Here is a 22,568-nt window from a genome sequence, read left to right as displayed (position 1 = left end):
AGAGGAATTTTAACTCTGCTGAAGCAGCAGGTTCAAAAGGGGAAGCGTGAGCTTTTCCAGTACAAAGTTAAGGTCCCATGCAGGGGTGGGTGCTCTCCTTGGTGACCTTAAGTTGTTTGCCTCTCTCAGGAACTGTTTGATGAGGGGGTGAGAGAAAAGGGGTGGCTCAGCATTATAATGAGCCGAGATGGCAGAGGCATGGATCTTAATGGAGGAGAAGGATAGGCCTCTGTGACGTAGATCTGCTAGGTAATCCAGGATTAAAGGTAAGGAGGGCAGTGCTGTGTCCTTTCCTTTAGCCTGAATCCAAGAACAATACCTTTTCCACTTTTCAGCACATAATTTCCTAGTACTGGGCCTTCTGGCTTCAAGGATGACATCCAGCACCTGTTAGCTTAGGGTTTCTGGTGTAGTATCTAAGGAATAAGCCAGGCTGCAAGATTTAGGGTTTGCAATTGTGGATGCAAAATATGTCCCTCCTACTGGGAAAGCAGGGTTGGGGGTCTGGTGTAGGTGCTAGGGTGACACCATTGTCAGGCTGCGCAGGAGTGGGTACCAGTACTGGCGTGGCGAGTCTGGCGCAATCAGAATTGTCCTTGGCCTTTCTTGTCTTATTGTGAGTAAAACTCTTGAGAGAAGGGGCAGAGGGGGAAAGGCATAAATTGAGAGGTTTTCCCATTGAAATGATAGTGCATCCACCTTCCAGGCCCTGCTGTGAGGGTTCCTGGTGCAGAATTTGAATAACTGGTGGTTGTCGGGGAGGCAAAGAGATCTATCTCTGAGGTCACCCATTTCTGGAGCAGAAGATTGACGGTGCAGGCCTCCAATTTCCACTCATGTGGATCTGGGAGATTTCTGCTTAAGTCATCTGCCAGTGAGTTTTGTTTGTCTGGCAGGAATTGAGCTTGTAGATGGATTTGGTTGTCCAAGGCCGTGTTCCACATGGCCATGGTTAACCTGCAGAGTGGGTAAGAATGGGTTCCCCCCTGCTTGTTTGTGCACCACACAACAATGGTGTTGTCTGTTTTTATCATCAGTTGTCCTGGAAAGAGTAGGTGTCTGAAAGCTGTCAGGGCATTCTGTACAGCTAGCATCTCTTTTTGGTTGATGTGTAAGAGAATTTGACTTGGGCTCCAGTAGCCCTGAAAACATTTGCCAGCCATGTGAGCCCCCCATGCATAGTCTGAAGCATTTATGGTTAGGGTCTGGGCGGGCTGGGGTAGCGTAACAGGCAGTCCCTTGTTGTGGTTGCATGCTTCTTGCTTCTGCCCACCAAAGGAACTCTGTCCTTAGACAAGGTGCGATAGGAATGATTGTTTCCAGGTCCTGAGAATGTTGGCACAAAAGACTTTTCAAGTACCACTGAATTTCCCTCATATGCAGTCTTGCATATGGAATTAGCAGAATACATGAGGTCATAAACCCTAGGGCTTGCAGTATTTTTCTTGCAAATAGCTGGGTTCTGATGGCCATTTGTTTGAAGTAATCTGCCAGATAGGCCTGTTTTTCTGAAGTGAGGAATGCCATCTGGGAAGTTGTGTCCAAGCTTGCTCCCAGGAATACAATCTTTTGACTGGGTATCAGTTGTGATTTCTTTTCATTGATGGTGTACCCCAATGAAGAGAGAAGGCTTTTTACAAATGCCAGGTGCTGAAGCAGCAATTCCTGTCTGTCCACCTGAATCAGGCATTCGTCCAAGTAGGGGTAAATTTGGAATTTTCTCTGCCTGCAGTATGCAATGGCTGGAGCCAGGCATTTTGAGAATACCCTAGCGATAGTAGATAAGCCAAAGGGAAGTGCAGAGAACTGATAATGCATAGACCCTGCTCTGAAACATAGATACTTCCTGCATGACTCCCTTATGGGGATGTGCAGATAGGCTTCTTTTAAGTCTAAGGTGACTAACCAGGCATCCTTGGCTAACACTTGGAGAAGCTGTTGCAGGGTAAGCATCTTGAATTTTGGTACCAACAGGAAGGTGTTGAGAGTGGAAAGATCCAGGATTGGACGCCAACAGCCCTCTTTCCTGGGTACCAGGAAAAGCCTGGAATAGAATCCTTAGCCCCTCTGTTCTAATGGAACAGGCAGAATAGCTCTGATATTGAGCAGGGAAAGTACTTGGGTTTGAGCCTCTGCCCACTGGTTTGGAGGAAGGTCTGGAAACCCGCTTGGGGTTGGCAGTGGATGGAAATAAAATTTGTACGCCTGGGATACAATGTTGAGGACCCATTGGTCCTGAGTAATGGGCATCCAGTTTTTTGCATGAAGGGCAAGTTTTCCTCCTAGGGGCACAAGCAACTGGGCAGGGCTGGGAAGTAGATGAGAAGTCATTCTGAGTTTTTTCCATAATGAGGTGGCTTACCACTTCCTGCTTTAGGGGTGGGGGCACTCCATTGCTTAGATCTCTGCATATCCTGAGACTATAGTCTGGGTGGTCTGTTTCCCCTGGGTCTTGTTTGGGAAGGCTTGGACGGGGCTGGAAAGGACCAGAGTTTTGAAGGGCGATGCCTACTGAATCTAGGTGGTTGTACTTGTAGGCATTCTTTAACAGTTTGCATAGATTTAGCCTTTTCTTCCGTCTTTTTCAGAACAACTTCTGCTTTGGTACCAAACAAACAGTCCTTATTCAAAAGGAGTGTCTAGTAATTTAGATCTGACATGATCTGGCAAGGTCTGCTCCTTCAGCCAAGCATGTCTTCTCAGTACAGAGCCAGTAACTGCTGCCTTGCAAGATGCTTCTAGGGCAGCAAAGTATGCCAACTTAGTTTGCAGAGTGCAAAAGCTCTTGCAATTCTTTAATTTCTGCACAATCTGGAAAGGTTACCACTTTTTCTTTAATAAGTTCCATAATATGATGCTATTTCAGCATGTGAAACTGGCAATTCAATGCCCTGATAGCAATAGTTGCAGAGGTATATAACCTCTTACCCCATCTGTCCAAATTTCCGGAATCCCTGTCCGAAGGAGTATGTTTTTTGGCTGTAGTAGCCTTAATACCTTTAGTTCCCTGGGAAATGATCTCTGGATCAGCAGTAGGATTTTTGAAAAGAAACATGTGAGAATCAGGTATTCTGTAGTACCTGTCTGGTTTCTTAGGGGCCAGAGGTAAATTGTCTGGAATAAGACTGGACTCCATGAAAACATCATCCACAACACACAGGACAGGGGGTATAGCTAAGGGCCTGTGCTGAGGCAACTCTAAAAATTCTCTGAGTCTCTTTTTGGACTGAGGAAAGTCTTGGCATTCCCAATGGAAATGCTCCCTTAAGGTATGCAAAGTTTCACCAAAAGAAAAATCCTCTGGAGGGGAGGCAGAAGGAATAAATTTTTCTGCATCTGAATCCTCATAGGTGGATAAGGGCATGTCTTCATAATCAGAAAGAACAGAGTTATCGGACTCCTGATCTGTAGAACCTGTAGGGGACTGGGTTCTTGGTCTCTTAGCAGGGGAAGGCTGGCTTCCCCTAATCAGCATAATAAGGTCTTCAGCTATTCTAAGCATTTGTTTTTGAGGCATAGGTGCCTGAGCATGCGCTTTGGTCATCAGTTTTCTAGGGGTAGTGCGTACTCTGGGCCTAAGAAACTCGGCAGTTTTAGTTAAAAATGAAGTCGTCGGTTTGATTCAAATATCGGTAGGATGAAAAACTCTCTGAGAAGCCGGTGCCTGCACAGCTGCTCTGGACTCATCTAAGGTAGAGACATCCACTGGTTCCATAGTCGAAGAAGCACCGTGCGGCATGCCAGACTCCGAATGGGTCTCAGCAGAGGCCTGCAAATCCACAGAAGCAGGCATCAGGGGCTGCAAAGGTGTCTCACTGCATACTGGCTGACTGGCGACTAGCTTAACGGAAGTGTCGTCGGCAGTTTTGGACCTATGCTGTCTGTGTCTCTGTCTTTATCTTTACGTTTTTTTGGAATATCAGTAGTTGGATGGCTTACCAAAGCCATTTTGGAATACGGTGATCGAGAGTGAATGAATTTATCGACAACGATAGCCTGGAGACGAATGGTTTGGGCATTAAACAAGGCACAAAACTGACAGCAAGGGACGTCGTGGTCTGGGCCTAAACAGGTGACGCAGTAAGAATGAAAATTTCTGTGAAGTATTTGCTTTCCACAGGCAAGACGATTGTTAACTTTTTCTGACATTGGTTTAGAGCAAGAAAAAAGGATCCCCAACGGGGTACTTAGCTTTAGAAGACTTCGGGATTATTCAACTGGAAAACGAAAAATTCAGGTAGCGGCCAACTGGCACTTGTGAACTGCTTCTGGCTCCTCCTCGGCAAGAAAGACTGGTGTAATGGCGTTGGCTGCCTCTTTTTATACCCCTGACGACCTGACGTCATGGAAGAAGCGACAGCATCCGACGCAGAAATACTAAGTCTCTGGTATTCTAGCTGACTGAGGGCTACCTGCAGGCACATAACCCCAGTGTGATGACTGCAACTGTGAAACACATCAGCAAATGCTTGTTGTTCTAAATCCCTCTGAAAATGATTCACATGGGTGGCGTAGTTCAAAAATCTAAAGCATACAACAACTTCCCTAACCTGCCTACGATCCTGGATTCTTTACTGGGGGGATGAACAGCAGCTGTATCCTTGGTCAGTTCCTTTTTTGCAGATGCCACTACAATGATGGAACCTATGAGCAGACTGTTGGCCCCAATGGTCTTTCAATGTCTGTCTGTCCTGGGGGGGCAAGGAATTCTGTCTGGCCTCTGAGTAACTGACTCACAAGGGTTGGGTTCCTGCCATGATCTTCAATGGCTAGATCAACTAGATTTTCTGCTAGACAGACGGCCCAAGAAGTAGGGGGTGTCAAGTCCTCAAACAGAACCTTCTCATCCTGGGATCCTCTCTGGTGCATGAGCTCAAGGAGCTTGCTAAATGTGGTGGCTAAGAGAGTAGGATGAGGGGAACCTGCTTGATCCACTGAGACAGCATCAGAAGTGAAGGACTTCCATGGGGAGTCAACTTGCCTCCATTTACATGTCTTCCTTTTGCTGAGCAGTAGCTTTGAAGACTGGCCTCAGCTCTGAACCATGGCCACATGCTGGGGCTGAAACATGAAAGAGTGTGAAATATGTTGTCGAATCAACCCCATGGAAGTCTGGGTTTCTCCTTTCAATGGAGAAGATGTAATCCTTCCCATAACTTGAAAATCCATACCAACCTCTGCTGGATTAGAGGAAAATGACTCTGTCCCTCCTGAAGGGGACACAGGAGGAACAAAAGAAGGAATACCCAAAATGGAGAGGGAGAACAGTTTTGTGGATGTGATCGGCAACAAGGTCTGCCATCTTCAACAGTGGCAAGAAAGCCATGTGAGACAGCTGCAATAAAGATGTGGAAAACAGCGTCAAGTCAAAGGTTCTGAGAACCTCAGAGTTGAGTGCATTGAATTAGATCCTTTGAATTCTGATTAGCATACTTTGGTTGACATCAAAGGGACAGACCTCAGGTGCAGGCTCAGCACTGAAGCCACACCAACACACACGGTGGGGAAGGATCTAGTATAGAGACACTGAGACAGCCCTATCCAATGTTAGTATGAGGGGATGGGAGGACTGCCACTTCAATGTGCATCTTGAGAAAGGCCCTTATTATGCAATCCAGATCTGCTTTAGACATGCTTTTGTATGACCCAAACGGCTGAAATGATCAGGTAGAAGGTAGTCTTGAAAAAAACCCTAGACAACTCTCTTTCTGGAATAAAAGCAAAATACTTATGGGTAACATTACAACTCCCATGACATCAGGTTACACCAACAGCAAAATAAATGCCTGATCTCTTTATCCTGGGCAACGAACCTTAGAGAAGATACACTAACTACTCTACACTGAGGTCCAGAAGCATAGCTGGTTCAACCACTGCCCTGGGCTGGAACTGATTCAGCCACTGCCCTGGGCTGGTACTATCAACCAGCTCCCCACCACCCTTAAATCTTCAAGAGAAGTGGGCATACACAAAAAAAAAGGATGTTCCTTCTACAAGCACACCAACCAGGTGGGCAGATGCATGACATGCCCCCCCCCCCCAGCCAGTAAGGCCCTGTTTCTGTGTCCTTGCCCCAAACCCTTCAACATACCCTGCCTGTAGAGTGCTACAGCATTCATGGTTTAGTTAAAAAAAGATAAATAAATAAAAATTCTCCTGTTTTTAAAATGTAGCAAAATGCTTGCTACATGTGCAGCAAACAGTTGCTACAGTTTATATCTTGCATGCATGAAGCACCTAGTGCTCAGGTTTTAGTTTAAAAAAAATTCTTTGAACTGTAGAAACCAGCTGCTACAGTTCAGACCACACATGGGGCATTACAGTGCTCAGGTTTGATAACAAATGCAATACCAGCTTTAAAAGCCGGTACTGCATTCAAAATCAGGATTGGCAGATTCTTCCTCTCAACACTTTGCACCCAGGGCAGTTGCCCCTCTCTCCCCACCTTAGGCATACTGCTGTTGAGGTCAACCACCGGGACAACACCTGGAAATGGTCAGCTGTGATCACTGTCTCAGCCTGGTGATCAAATGTAAAATAAAAATAAAATAAGTCCAAACAGGCTTGGAGGATGATCTTTAAAGAAGCAGCCCAGAATACCCCAATCCTTATTGGGCTGAAGGGACTGTTTCCAGCAATGATGCAGGATACAAAGAAGAAAGCTAAACAGATGGGGAAAGAGTGTGTGAACATCCTGATATGCACCTCCCTGGGTAGGAGATGGGATCATGCCTCAGCCAGACCTCAAGTCCATCAAAGAAATAAGAAGACTGAAGTGGAATTTAACCCCTGCTAGTCAGGGATTTTCCTTGGTCCTGGAGGACTAAAAAGGCAACAAGCTATGTGCACCTAACTCTAAGAGATAACAGCCCCAAGTCAATCCTTCCAACAGATTTACAAGTGAAGTGTTGTCACACCCATCAGGAGTTGGCAGAAAACCTCAAGGTGATCCTTGCAAGTGGCCTTATTCCACGACTCTTCTCTAATTCATATTATTTAAAAAAGAACAGCCAAAGGACATGGCTACTCAGGAATTTCTGTTCGGTGCCAGCAAGGACTGAGATATGAATTTCAAAGGACTGAGATATGAATTTCACAAGTGGCAAAAAATAATTGGAAAGCTCAGAGATGGCCATACTAATGCAGCTAATGCATGGGGCTAGGTCTTGCCTCATCTTGTAGGCATAGCTGTTTCCAGATATAAGAACTTTCACTAAAAGATGCTGAACATTGACTAGTACAGGCACTACCCCAACTATAGGACCCATCAAGGGAGGCACCGAACATCAGAACTGCAGTTCTCTTTGCCTTTGGACTAGTAACAAAAGAAATTACTTGAAATGAGATGAAACACAGCAATTTCTACAATAATGAAATACAATACCATCTATCCGAATAAGGCAGATCCAGCAGGGGTTTGGATAATTTTTCCTGTTGCTCTGTTAAGACATGGATCAGCACTTCTTTATCAGAAAGGTGAATATATGGCTGGGCACCGTTCTCTGTGAGCTCCCAGAGGGTAACACCTAGTGACCTGCAAGGAAATTAAATAAAGCAGAATTACAAAAGTCAGCCTATTACTGATATGCAGCAGTCTACTGAAAGAAGCTAATGTACTGGCTTGATATAGGTTACATTTACAGACTAAATTTAATAGCAGCTTAAATTAAATTTAAGCAATCCCCTGGTATTGAAACATTATGCAAACATTTTAAGATGAAGTGAACTTGAACTATCTTCCATTTTCTAATCTATGGAAGCACAGCAGCACATAAACAATATCCAGAGAGTGGGCAAATTCATTTCTGTGAACTACATGTGATACCATTTAACTAACACTTGGATCTCTTGAAAATTCCACTTTCAATCTAGTTACAAAAAGCAAATGGACTGGAAAGCCTGTGCAATTAATTCACCTCCTAAAGAATTATACATTTCCAAGAGAATCACATAAGTATGCAGATCATTTCAAGTCTTGCTAATAACCCATATTCAAACGTTTCCTCCAGCATCAAGGAAGGCAATATAAGATAAACTGGGGAGAATCTGAGATAGCCCATCCAATTATCTAGGTTTAGCTTGAATGTAGCAAGGGTGCTACTCTGCTCGACACATAGTGAAGTTTATTCCAGAGGTGGGGGATATACTGGGGAAACTAATCTATCACATACTTGTATTACTTATCTGTTGTTAAACCATTTGTGCTATGAAGGAATAGTTGTCAGACAGGGTTGGATCTTTCATGGCTTGAAAGACTACAAGGTTTTGAGGTCACTGACCTTTTTAGTTAAGAATCTCTGAGGTCTCTAAGTTGAACGATATGCTTAACAAATTACAAGTAGCTTAGTAGGACTAACTTAAAGGACAGATAAATAGGAAGCTAAACGGATAAGGTAGACTTTATAATTTTGCAGAGCCTAAAGCAGGAATAAGCTGGAGGTGAAGTGTGTGTGTGTGTGTGTGTGTGTGTGTGTGTGTGTGTGTGTGTGTGTGTGTGTGTGTGTGTGTGTGTGTGTGTGCACGTGTGCACGCATGCTGGGAGTGCTAAACAATCTTATCTGTCATAGAGGTGAAGGCCTTCCATCATCAGTCACAATGATGTACACAGGAAGGAAGAATTATACTTCCCTTAACTTCACAATGGATATGCTCTACCATGACAGATGTGGACGAGGTCAAGATTGAAGCAGCTGGGTGTGGGGCGAAGGGGCCTTGGCACATGGAATGGGACTGTAAAGGGTGATACGCACACAAGAGCTAAGTGCTGACATCCCACCATATTTGTTGACAGAGATAGCCCAGTACCCACCTCCTGATGCTACACCCATCTTTCAAGCCATGGGGTGGACAAAGTAGTGAACTTTCCTCACTCAAGGCCACATATTTCATACCTACATAGAAGAAAAGCTTGGGAATAAGAGTCCTCTACCCTGAGTGATGATTGCTTACAATTAAGGAACTTAAGGGACAACCAATGCTTACAATCCACAACACAACTCCCTTTAATTCCAGTGGTGCATTTTTTATGGCCCCTTGACTGTCCACTAAAGTGGAAACAGTGTATGAATTCAAATTCTCAGCACTAAAGGGCAAGGATGTGGGACATGGTGATCATGATATCATCATAGCAATAACATTAGCACCAGAAGGAAGTGACCAATGTTTACTCACTACTTTATTTACTCTCTGTTGAAAGGCCAGTATCCTCTTTACAGGGAAAACCCAAGGTAATATTTGTACTGACTAGGGGGAATTTGGCCAGACCACTGGGGAACTTCCCCTGTTCTTTATTTAATAAGTGCCATGAAATCTTTTAATTCCACCTGAGCTACTCACCAGATGGGGCCTCTATTTTTAACATCTTATTCGAAGGACACCACACTCAGGAGTGAAGCACCCCATTTATGTTGCAATGGAGGGCCAGTATTGGAAAATTAATTCAAGTACCGGGTGTGGGACCCACAGCTGGTACTTGGTATGGGAAGAGAACCCACAATCTTTTGATTTTCCAGCACCAAAGGCCACTGTGCTACCCTGCTGAGTCAATCACACTACTTCCTTCTATGGTGTTCTCTCATAGACACAAATCTGTGCGAAGAACATGCCACATGGATTCTACACTTGTCACTCTCAATTGCTGCCAACTTCTGTGAACAGAGGCATGTCAAAAATGTCTCCATTCTACAGCTTTAATTGGACTACTGGACTGAAATGCTGGCAATTATGGTTGTATTTCATATCATACTTTTCTGTCAAACAAACACAATGCCAACATGGTCTGACTTATAAAATGACAGTCAGCCACAAACACATTCACTCACCGATGGATTAAATCAGTTTGCACATTGAACAAAGGAATTTGTCAACATGAATTCATGACTGAGATTAAGTCATATTAGCAGAAGAAAAAAATGCCAGGCCCAGGGGCTAGACATGCTCCCCTTTTGCAGTGAATGACATCATACGGTATATGCTCCCTGAATGTAGGGGCTTAAGAGAAAAATATTAAGACTGAAATAGGAAGAAAGGATATGCCAATCATAAATCTGCCAAGGATTATCCCTGTCATCAGATATGCAGAATATTATATTTCCATCTGTCTACAATTAGTTCAAAATGATTGTAGTACCACAAAGTCAATTTGAACTGTGACAATATATGAGTGTGTGTGTGTGTGTGTGTGTGTATGTATGTATTATGTCCACTTCTGAATCCTGACATACTGAAATGTCGAATTTTAGTATTTCGAGACTGGAATGTCTAAATACCAGAAACACGAAAACTCACAATACCGACGTGCAAAATCTCGGAACATCCACAATACAAGTAAACAATCAACCCACCCCCGACATAAAACAAAAAGCTAACAAAACTAAAAACTCTCAACACCTCCCCAAACCCTCGCTACTTATATATGCCAACTCCGAGGTCACACCAAATCGAGAAAAAAACCCCCACAAAAACCTACCTGTACGTGTCCTACACTCCCATTGTACGACATACTTAAACTCACTAATAACACACACTACACACATGTACAAAATGCACCACTTTCAAAACTGACATACACATACTCTCACCTACCTACCCCAAACTACACCTAAAACTCCCCAATAAAATAAAACATAACACATTTGTAGCAAAATCCTAAAAAAACAAACACCTACCTTAATCTCCGTATGTAACTAGACATCGGCCGCCATATGAAAATCCCAGAACACAGTGCCTCTTAGAGAGACAGCACACAATAAACTGCACGCCGCACCACACCTACCACGGATTCAAAAAACGAAAATACATTAAAGTGCAGTTTCAAACAACTGTACTTTCGACATTCTGGTCTCAAAATACTGAAATTCGATGTTTCAGTATTTCGAGATTGGAAAGTGGACCCATATGTGTGTGTATGTGTGACTGTGTATATAGATGCATGAGGCAATGAAAACCACTGCAGTATTAGGTGAATGAAATAAGGATTAAATTTACAGACAGACATACCAGTGCTGTTTGAAAAGTACATAAAAAATATATACACATATTTAATCACCTGACTCATTACACAAATGCACGGTATGTAATTAAACCTACTACAGTTAAACTGAGAAACAACAAAAAATAAAGTTAACAATTTAAAATGATGACCTTTACCAAAAATACAAGCCAAAATGTTTCTGCAGGACGGCAAGCCCCATTAGCCCCTCCTTACATCTATATCGATAAAAACAATAATTCTGGAGATTGCACAACCTTAGATGCAGTATAAGAATCTTTCCAACTCCCTCAGCCCCCCAAAAAAGTTCTGTGATCTTGAAGCAGTAATGCTGACAAATACAACTAAAACTTGTTTGACAAGTTGTGCTTAAACATTCCTACAATTTACTATTCCTTATATGTATTAAGTGCACTAGACAGCATTTTTGTATTACTATATCTTCCTACTATGTACAAATGTATAATGTCTTATGTATTACTATCATGTAAGTATAATATGTTAGCATTTGCACAGAATGTAAAAATTCAGCAGTAGACTGTATTGGTCTTTAACTTGATGTGTTTGGAGCTTTTCTCCCTGGGCCTCCACTGAAAAAGGGCCTAGTGCCCAGCTGGAGTTTGCCAGAAAAAAAAGTAAATAAACTGTGGTTGTGTTTTCTCATTCCAAACAAATTCACAGGAATTAAATTCAGAAATCCCTCATGCATAAATGACCTAATGACAGCAAAAATGAAGACTAGCAAGTTTTATTACAACAAGGGAGTTGTTAAACAAAGCACATCAGTTCTTGGAAGATTTTGCGATTAAACTACTACAGACATTCATCAATTTCTGATCTATATACTGCAGCAAAGAAATGAACATCTCTTCAAAACTATTTACTCCACCCAGCAACTGCAAAAGAAACCATTATGCTAAAAGTATTTATAACAATTCAAACAATACATTCATGCAGAGGAAAAGGGAAAAAAAAACATTGTACATACCATACATTGCTGCATTTTGTTTCATCTCCCACTACTAATTTTCCTCGATTATCCATCACAAGTTCAGGTGCTGTCCACCGGAGAGGAACACAGATGTCCTCATCTATAACATAATCCTCCTGAATTGCCAAGACAAACACATTTATTAAGATATATACAAATATACATACACTGAAAGACATTCCAGTACATGTCATGTAATTCTTTTTAACTGTCAGTCCAACTTTTACCCGCGAAAAGACAAATACAAACACTATACTGGAATTAAGTGATGCAGTTACAGCTTTACAATATGTATCGAGCCACAAAGAAAGCTGGTGGTGTGAGAGTACCTTCTCCTGAAATGGGTTTTAGTAGACATAACTGTCTTGCAGAAACACTGCCACTAAAGAAAGGAAAAAAAATTGTTGTAGTCAGTCACTGACTTCTCCATGTACTTTTCACTACACACACATTTTATATATATATATATATATATATATATATATATATATATATATATATATATATAGGATTCATACTTATGCACGAATGGCAATTTCATCGAAAGTGAAACTGCCGATAATATATACGCAAAAGTGCTTTTCACGGAAAAAGCACTTTTGCGAAAGTATGATAAAAAACAGGGGAAATCAGCGGGGAATGGCTGTTGCTGAGATCGAAGTACAGTGGGGGTAAGGGAATATTCTCTTTTCTCCACTGTAGTGCGATCTCGGAGTGAGAATATAAAAGTAGGGGGTGTGGGGGTGCAGCCCCCCAAATTGGGGGTGCAGGGAGGGGCTTGCCCACCTGCGTAAATGTTAGTTGTGTGTTTTTGTTTTATTTATTTATTTTTTTGTTTAATTTAGGGACTTTAGCGAAAGTGCTTCTTCAGTTAAAAAAGTGTATTTGACAGATGTGGATTCGGACTATTGAACTTTTGTTCAATAGCACGAGATCCATATATGTGTGTGTGTATATACATATATATATATATATATATACATATACATATATATATATATATATATATATATATATACATATATACACATACATATATATATATATATATATATATATATAGATCAATGTTGAGCCATCGAAATTACGTTTCATCAAAACATAAACCATCAAACTCACTTTCACGAAAGTGCACTTTGTCGAAAATGCACTTTCGCAAAACACAAATAAGAAAAAAATTTTAAAAAATAAAAAACAAAACACTAAATCACATTTATGCATGGGGCAAGCCCCCCCCTGCAACCCCACACCCCCCAACTTAAATATACTAACGCCAAGATCGCACTACAGTGGGGAAAAGGATATATTCCTTAATCCCCACTGTAACGCAATTCGGCAAATTGGCTTTCGCTAAAGTGTACTTTCGATGTAGTGCACTTTCACAGAAGTGGGCTCGGCCTTCTGTTTGTCGATGAAATGTACTTTCGACAAACAGAAGGAGACCCACACACATACATATGGGTCTACTTCAGAAGACTGAAAAATCAAGTAACTGAATCCAAAAGAATGAAAATTCAGAATACTGAATGATGGAATTTGCCCTTTCTCCACTATAGTGCAATTTCGGAGTTCGTATATATAATTTGCAGGGGGTGTGGGAGGTGCAGGGGGAGGTTTGGCCCCCCTTCAAAAATGTAAAAAAGTAGATTTTTGTGTTTTTCGTGTTTTTTTTTTCTAATGTTCAAGTTTTCGGAAACCTGATCATATGATCTTGTTCATATGAATTTCTAGTTTCTGAAAACTCAATCATCTGACACAGACCCATATACATACATATACACACACACATATGTGTATATATATATATATATATATATATATATATATATAGATATATATATAGATATATATATATATATATATATATATAGATATATACACACACACACACACACACACACACATAAAGGGTCTATATTAAATCATCTAACGCTTAGAAAAGTGAACGATGATTTGTCGACCCCATGTAAGTGAAAGTTTACAAACTCGAATGCTTAGAACAGCTGTTCCAATACGAACAAAAAAAAAAAAAAACTCTTAAAACATAAAGTGGGGGCCCCCTACTTAAATATACCAACTCTGAGATCGCACTACAGTGATGAAAACGGAAAAGTAATGGACCCGGCCAAGCAATTTCTTTCCCAGGGAAAGAATTTGCTTATATGCCACTTTGTCATTTCTCCTTAGTCTTTTCAAGTTTGACCGAGACGCATTTGAAAGAATGCATCTTCGGTCATCTAATAGGAACCCTACATAAATATATGTAAGCATGTGTGTGTGTGAATGCATACATGGGTGCAATATGTACATGTGTGTATATTTATATATATATTTACACATATGTGTAAATATGTAAAACATATACACATCTATATATACACGTGTATACGTAACAGGCAGCACTGAGTCCTTAAGCAGTTTTTCGGTGTCATGGCCACTAAGGAACTTTAAAGAAAAAATGATAAATGAACAAAAAAAATATCCTGAGCTAGCAAAAGAAATTTCATAAGCATGATAAGTCAGCATCTCTCAAAGAGTACTCATCTGTATCTGCATGAGCTTCTTGGAAGGTAGGTAGGTACTAGGCTATTGGCCCTAGGGCCTATATAAGCCTAGCCCAAATGGTACCCTGGCTTTTGCCACCCAAGAAAATTATTTTCCTGTGCCTCTGTCGAGCAGAGCCACAGAAGTGATCCCCGGGGTGAATTTCCTATCACCCATCCAATCATCAAGATTTTTCTTGAAGAGTGCTAATGAGCAGCTTGGTTTGATATAGCTAGGTAGTTTGTTCCAGAGTATATATAGGAATATATGTCTAACTGGGCAACCTCTAAATCAGCTTTATTGTGTGGAACCTTGTCACAACATCAAATCCAGTTTACACCAACTACGTAAAAAATTGGATACTTAACAGGCTTTAACTAATCACACGGAAATACCAAGCTGATCTATTTAAACTACCATTTCAGAAAAAGAACATAGAACAAATTGGGGATGTAGGGTATCTGCGCATCAGGAACCAGGAAAATGATACTGAATGCTTGCTTGTATGAAGAAAGTCTCATTAAACCTTATTGCAGTTATCATTTTACAGATCTGAGTTACCTAAGAATAGAAAGAATACCAAGCTATGACTCAATCTAAGGGATGATAATGTGTGATCAGATACCATGAACCACAGCAGTCATAAAGCCTCCTTTTATTTTACACTGAATATACACTCTATAGCATTTTGTAAAGGCATGAATTAAGGACAAAATGAACATCAGATACTCCTTGTCAAAGCCTCCCTTGTAGAAGGCTGATAAACTGAAAAGTCACTCTAGCAGAATGAGTTCTGACTTGGCCTGCTAAGTGCTTATTAGCAGTGTCACAAGTGAAGACAACACAACAAGTTATTTAATTAGAAATTGTCAATTTTCCCATTCTATCTACAGCAAAAGCAGCACAAAGAGTTGACTGGTCAGGCAGCTGGATATCTTTTGTCCCTTCAAAATAAAACCATATTTGTCTTCCAGGATCTAAACAGTGTAGACATTTCTCACCTTGTAGACGAGGGTAAACAATACGCAGCTGAATAAAAAAGTTACGCACTCACTATATAATGTTCCATCTGTACTGCCCACTTTCATTCTCCCTCAACTGTTGGGTTCAGATCCCACTTCTTCTAGATCACACAACACAAACTCTTGAGCTCCTAGCTTTACCCATAAAGCCCTAGTCACCTTACATATCTCAGAACTAGTCTACTGCCCATAGACCTACAGAGTAGCAGATAGTCAGGAAAGAAAGGAATCTGGGACTCAAACAAAGGAAAAGTGGTTTTAACAATATCCTTCGATCTTTCCAGGAGTAAAGCAAAGGAGTGGGCTGGTAGGAGGGAAGTTGACAAAGAATGAAATTAGACAACACAGATGAAATGTTATTGTGAGTACATAACTTTTTTATCTGATGTTGTCATTTTCATTCATTACTCAACTGCTGAGACAGAGTCCCCAGCTTCCTAAATCTCGGAAGGACCCTATGGAAAGATATGCCTCAGCACAGCTGTGTCAAAGGCAGCTGCTCCCCCTAGAAACCAGATTCAGTTTGTAATGAGCAATAAAGGTTTCAGGATTAGCCCAAGTTGCAGCTGCACAAACATCATTCAATGAAGTTCTAGACAAAAAGGTTGAAAAAGTTGGCACAGACCTAGTGGAATGGGCTTTTGGTGGTTTTGGTAAAGGCAAACACACTTTTCGATAAACAAAGGTAATACAGTCAGTCAACAATTTGGCTAAAGCCACTTTAGAACCTGGTTTGCCTAATTTTGATTCCGAAAATGAAACAATTGTTCAAATTTCCACAAATTTTTGGTTCTGTGAAGGTAAAAACCTAAGTGTCTTTGAACATCCAATAGATGTAACATATTCTCCTATGAGAAATTTGGAAAGAAAACTAGAAGGTTGACTACCTGATTAATATTTGATTCTGACACCACCTTAGATAGAAACAAAGGATTAGTCCGTTGAGATACTCTGTCCTTCAGAAAAATTAAAGAGGTTTAGAAGAAAGAGCCTGAACTTCAGACACTCTTTCTGGAAGAAGAAACGGCAACTAAGAAAATAGTCTTCTGGGTCAAAAACTTTAATTTAAAATTAGTTGATGGTTCAATGGGAGGTTGGGCTAAGGCCTGAAGAACATTTAAATCCAAAGGAGGAGTAGGATTCCTTTAGATGAGGTCCAAGTAAATATGTTCCACTTAGAAAGGCTTAGGAAAGCTTGGAAAAAAGCTAAAATGGCTTCTAAATGTACTCTGACAGCAGAGGCGCTAGTCCCTTCATTAAAAATCGTGGCTAAAAAATCAAGAACCTTAGAAATCAGTGCTAAAAAGGACCTAAATTCTTTTTACATGCACAAAAAAATCTTTTCCATGTACTTTTATAGTGAAAGCTTTACGGGATGATAACAGAATGCGACGTACAGGGGAAGAGAGCCTGGACTGCCTAGTAATCAATGGAACTGGAGAAACCATGTGGCCAATTTGAGGCCTGAAATGTATGTACGAGTCATTTCTGTCGAGTGAGACAGTAGGTCTGAAGTTGGATCCAGAATCCAGGAGGAATGTAGATGATGAGGCCAAAGGAAGGGAAATCAGATCTGATGAAGCCAGTAAAGGACAATGAGGATAACTGTGCTCTTCAATCGAGATGCTTTCTGTAGAAATTTGGGTTATTAGACGTAAAGTGGGGTAAGCATACAGGGGACCGGAGGGCCAAACATGAAGTAGGGCGTACCTCGAGGACTCCCGCACTGGGGGGGTAAGGGCAAAGAACCTGCTGCACTTGTTGAGAGAAGATGTAGAGAGATCACAGCATGGGTGGCCTCATCAATGGAAAATCCTTGCCGCCACCTTTATGTTAACAGACCACTCGTGAGGCATTAGAAAAGACCTGCTTAACTTGTCTGCAATTACTCTGGACTTGTCCAGAATGTGCGTTTCTATCAGAAAGTGAATAGATGAGATCACCCATTGCCATACTCTCATAGCTTCTTGACAAAGTGGGTAAAATCTGGCTCCCCCTTGTTTACTGATATTCCAGACCACCCACAAATTGTACATCTGAATCGCAACAGTCCTGGATGGAAGAATGTCTTGGAAGGCCTACAACTCTAGGATAGCTCTCATCTCCAGGACACTGATATGCATGTTGGCCTCTTCGGGGGACCATTGGCCTTGATCCTTTCCAAGAAATGCCACCCCACCCAATCTGAAAGGTGTTCATGGTCACTGTGGCCTTGGCTTGAGAGAGAACAAAGGCATTGCCTTCTTGTATCATATTGGAATATAACCACCACAGAAGGTAATTTCTGCTAGCTTGCGCTATTTTGACTCAACTGGATAAAGGTTGATGGAGAATAGACCACTAAGTTGTGATTGTTCAGTGAAGGATCCGGATACAGTACCCTGCCAGCAGAACAAGAGTGATTGCTGCTGATATTTATTTATTATTTATTTATTTCCAGTCTGATGACCGGGGAGGTCCACTGGGCTCAGGGAGCCTGTTTTCAGTGGAAGCCCGGGGAGAATACAATCATAGTAAAGAAGACACAATTACAATTTCATTTCATGCTAAACAGCAGGAATAAATTCTTTGGTTACATTGTATCTAAATATTTAGGATTGCAGTGGTAACTTAATTGAGAGGGAGAATAAAGACTTAGAAGGAAAAAGAGAGAAAAAAGGTGGGATGGGTTATTTATAATACGTACAATTATGTTATTTACAGTTTACTATCATTAATTCGAAAATCAGAAAAAATCATGTCTGTATTTTCGAATTGTTACATCGGAAATGAACATTTCCGAATCAACCTAACCTTGAAAACAAGGGTGTATTGTCGAAAATGTCGCTCGCGACATTTACGGCAATACACAGCACGCCCACCCTTCCCATAAGCACCTATCTACCTAACCTAAACACACAGTTATGCAGGGGGGGCACCCCCCCACACCCCCCCCTAACTTAATATTCCAACTCCGAGATCGCACTACAGTGAGGAAAGGGATGTATTTCCCTAACCGCACTGTACCGCGATCCGCTCCCATGAGCGAACGTTGGAATTGCGAATGCACAGTCCATTCGCAATGGCAACGTTCGCTCACATCACCTGCCGCAATATGAAGTATTCGAACATCTGTTGTTCGAATACTTCATAGCCGTGCAAGTGCACGTCGGCATTGTGATAGTAAACTGTTATTTACAATATGTACATTTATGTTAGGTTAGCTTGTACTCAGAGTTAGTCAGGCGTTGAAGGGATGGATTGATTATTAGGCTAGGTGCGGAGAGTCCAGTTGCATTTCTTGTTAGAGGAAAGGTAGGAATATAGCAGAGTTTTAAAGTTTTCAAAGTTTTCACAAGACCTTAGAGAGGAAGGAAGAGAATTCCATTTTTTAGCTAAGGAAAAAGATAGAAGAAGCTGACCAGCAGGGCGACTGGGTTTGCAGACAGCGATTAGGTTTTAGTGAGTAGATCTTAAGAGTTCTCTGAGGGGTGTAAGGTTAAAGGATGTTGGTTAGTGCTGGGCACTTAGTAGGTTGAAAAATTAGTCTGTGGGCTGTAGTAATTTGGAGATAGTCTAGATGGTTGGAGAGTTCAAGCCAATTTAACAAATGAAGGGCAGTACAATGATGGGAGGAGAATTTGGCTTTGGTTGCAAATTTAGAAAAGTTATTATAACAGACTTCCAATTTTGAGGAGAGAGAGACAGATAAGTTTGTTAGTAGAGGAGTACCATACATATCAGATGAGCTGAAAGTGAAGAGCTTTGAATGACCTTGTTGACATGGAACTGGATTGTTTGAATCCGGGACAGACGGAGAGAAGCTATTTGAGTGACCGTATTGCGAAGAGCACTGATGAATTTCAAAATCTGAGTTTGTTTGAGTTGAGATTTATTGTAATTCACAGAAATCCCCATATGAGGGCACAACTGGAGTAAGTAATCCCAAGCTTGAATTAGTCTGGTTGAAGTTTTTAGCAGCCAGCTGTCCATATATGGAAATAATCGGAATCCCTGCAGTCTCAAGTGAGCTGCAACTCCTGACATATCCTTGGTAAATACCATGGGGGCTGTGGTGAGACCAAAGGGCAGTGTTCTGAACTGGTAATGACTGGCTCCCAACTGGAAGTGTAGATACTTCCTGGAATGTCTATTCATTTTTTATGTGACAGTATGCACCTGTGAAGATCTATCAAGCACATCTAGTTGTCATTGTGCAGAAAGGGCAGAATGGACTGAACCTTGACCATCTGGAACTTTGTATACTGAACCGATTGATTTAGTTTGCTGAGATCCAAGACTGGTCTCCGGTTCCCTGTCTTCTATGGCACTAAAAAGAATCTTGACTAAATTCCAGACTCTTTCTGGTCGGGGGGAGGGCTCTTGGACAACTTTTTCTCTAGCAGCTTGTTTATTTCTAGTGCTGCTGCTTCCCTCTGACTGGGTGGAACACTGGGGATTTTGTTTGACACTGGGGGGCAGTGAATGGGAAAATGGTACTGTATAACCTCTGAACATTATCCTTCACACCCATATATCTTTTGTAATTTTTAGCCAGGCTCCCTGGTAGAGGGATAAACAACCCTTGACTGCTTCCAGAGATGAACAGGTTGGGCCTTCTTTCAGGACCATTGATAGCATCTGTCAGGGAAAGTCTCCCTAGATCCCTAGTTATGCGGACCACTTCGGCTGCAGGAATGCCTTCTTCCATTTGCATCTCTCCCCTCTGCCTCTGGTGGAACTGTCTCTACGTGGATTTTGGAAGGGACCCTGGAGTTATTTTGAACCACATTTTCCATTTACCTTGTTGGTTCCTAGAAAAGGTCTGTTGAGGAGTTGAAAAACATGCAACCACAGCGGACAGTGTTTTCCCTTCCTGCACACACACACACACACAGAGCTGGTCTTTTACTTTGGGCCAGATAAGGAGGTTATGTCAAAGGGAGCACTGATGAAAGAAGATTTGAAGGGTTCTGCAAAGTCACATAAGCGCATTAAGGTACGTCTTCTGATGGAAATGCCTGAACCCACCGCCTGTGAGGTATCTTCAGCCTCGTGGGAGATGAGCTTCATGGATGAAGAAATCGACTGAAGGGTAGCCAACTGCGAGGAAATAGTACTCTCTACCTCAGAGTATATGGTCCTAGAGAGGGATTTGGAAAGTTCCTTGATCAAATCCCTCTGGAGTCTTGTATAATGCCCCACATAATTCAGCGACCTGAGGGCAAAAGTCGCTGTAGCACAGAAACACTTTCCAAACATTTCCAGAGCCTAAGACTCCCTGTTGGTGGAGGTGGACAGAGGAACTTTACTCTGCCAGTTCCTTCTTAGTCGCTGCCGCTATGACCATGGCATCAATGGGTACTTCTTTATTCCAGTGTGATCTATCCTTAGGTGGTGACAGGATCCTATCTGGTCTCGTAGGGATCAGTTCATGCATGTCATGCTCCTTCAACGCACATCAAGAGACTAAATCAATGAGCTCATCAGTGGGTGAAGTCACCCACAAGGTAGACAGGCCAGCTGCAAGGGCCTCCAGGAACTCTGACTTCTCTTGGGAAGGGTTATCGGGGGACTAATCACCCCCTTTGTTTTAGGAGTTCTAATATATCTCCAAATAATACATCACTGGTTGGTGATCTAGGAGACACCTCCTCTTCGTCATAGTCAGTGTCCTCAGTGACAGACTCTTATGGAGAGTCTAAGTGTCTCCTTTTGCATGTTCTCTTCCGAGGAACCTCCTCAGTGGGATGCTCCAGGGAGGTATTGGAAGAGATAACTGTATTATGCTGGGTGTTCTGAAGACTAGTTTGGGCCTGCTGTCCCAGTGCAACAGATGACTGAGGCTCTGGACGCAGAACCGAATGGAATTGGGGGGGGGGGTCAGAGCTGAACAGCGTAGAGAAGGCTCTCTCCACTACCTTGAAGGCAGAATGCCTGGAAAAAGCAGAAACCGAAGGATCTGACAAGGCAGGCTTATGGACTGTTGTCTCCTTCACCCCGCAGGCAAACTACTTGAGGAGGGAGTCGGAGCTGAGCTGTTTAGCACCAAAGCTCTGAGGGGTAGAGATGGCTCTGACAATTTTAAAGTCAAATCCAACATCCTGGAGCCAGCACTGATGCTATGGCTCCGAGTCATCTGGAATCAAAGTACTCAGAGCTGGGCAGCTCAGAGGCAACGTAGTACAGTTGTGTACCTACCATAAATGTAGATGTTCGAGTGTATTCACTGTTGCAGTCATTACTCTTGGGTTATCCTGCTGGCAGGCTACCCTCAGTCGGCCAGAATTCGAAAGTCTAGGTCCGGCGTCGGTTGCTGTCGCCTCTTCCCTGACGTCAGTGCGCCAGGGGTATAAAAGATGCAGCCAACGCCATTTTCTTCAGTTTTTCTTGCCCCAGATGTCAGGTGCCCCAAATTGGTAGGCTGAAAAAATATGCCAAAAAAATGCATGAACAAATTTCCTTCCTCTACAAGCAAATACACCACATCGGTTGTATAGGATAGAGAAGTGCAGATAAGTCCCAGCAAAGAAAAGGGGTATGGTGGGTGGGTAACCTGGACTGCAACAGTGAATACACTCGAACATCTACGTTTATGGTAGGTACACAACTGTACTATGTTCATCGTGTTTCACTGTTGCAGTCATTACTCTTGGGTTGAATCCCAAAGCTGAGGATGGGTGGCTGTTGCAGTCATTACTCTTGGGTTGAATCCCAAAGCTGAGGATGGGTGGCTGGGCTGCAGTGGCAAAGCCTGCTCTGGACTTAGAGTAAAGAGGTAAGTGGTAGTGCTTTGTGAAAGTGTGCACTGAACTCCAAGTTGCAGCCTCTAAGATATCTTTGGTTGGTACTCCTCTGAGGAAGGCTGCTGAGGTGGCTGTTGCTCTGGTGGAAAGAGGCCTAATGCCCTTAGTCACTGATTTGCCATGCTGAAAATAGCAGAAATGGATGCAATGGCCTATCCATTTAGAAATAGTCTGTTTTGAGATAGCCTTTCCTTGTGATCCTGCAGCATATGACACTAAAAGTTGCTCAGTCTTTC

At 42.1% G+C, this 22,568-nt stretch overlaps 1 protein-coding gene across 1 annotated transcript in view; it reads right to left on the bottom strand.

The window, feature by feature from the left end:
- LMTK2 (lemur tyrosine kinase 2) overlaps nucleotides 1–22,568 on the bottom strand; it is a 1,522,811-nt gene that overhangs the window by 450,515 nt on the left and 1,049,728 nt on the right. The window contains exons 9-10 of the mRNA XM_044089711.1: nucleotides 11,979–12,097; nucleotides 7,385–7,534 (exon numbers count right to left, since the gene is read on the bottom strand). Coding sequence (XP_043945646.1) covers nucleotides 7,385–7,534; nucleotides 11,979–12,097 — 269 coding nt within the window. The remainder of the gene's footprint in view (nucleotides 1–7,384; nucleotides 7,535–11,978; nucleotides 12,098–22,568) is intronic.

The sequence above is a fragment of the Protopterus annectens genome, chromosome 12.part0 (genome assembly GCF_019279795.1).
Source record: "Protopterus annectens isolate FY-2018-M chromosome 12.part0, PAN1.0, whole genome shotgun sequence".
NCBI classification, from domain to species: Eukaryota; Metazoa; Chordata; order Ceratodontiformes; family Protopteridae; genus Protopterus; species Protopterus annectens.
This window is presented reverse-complemented; position numbering and strand designations above follow the sequence as displayed.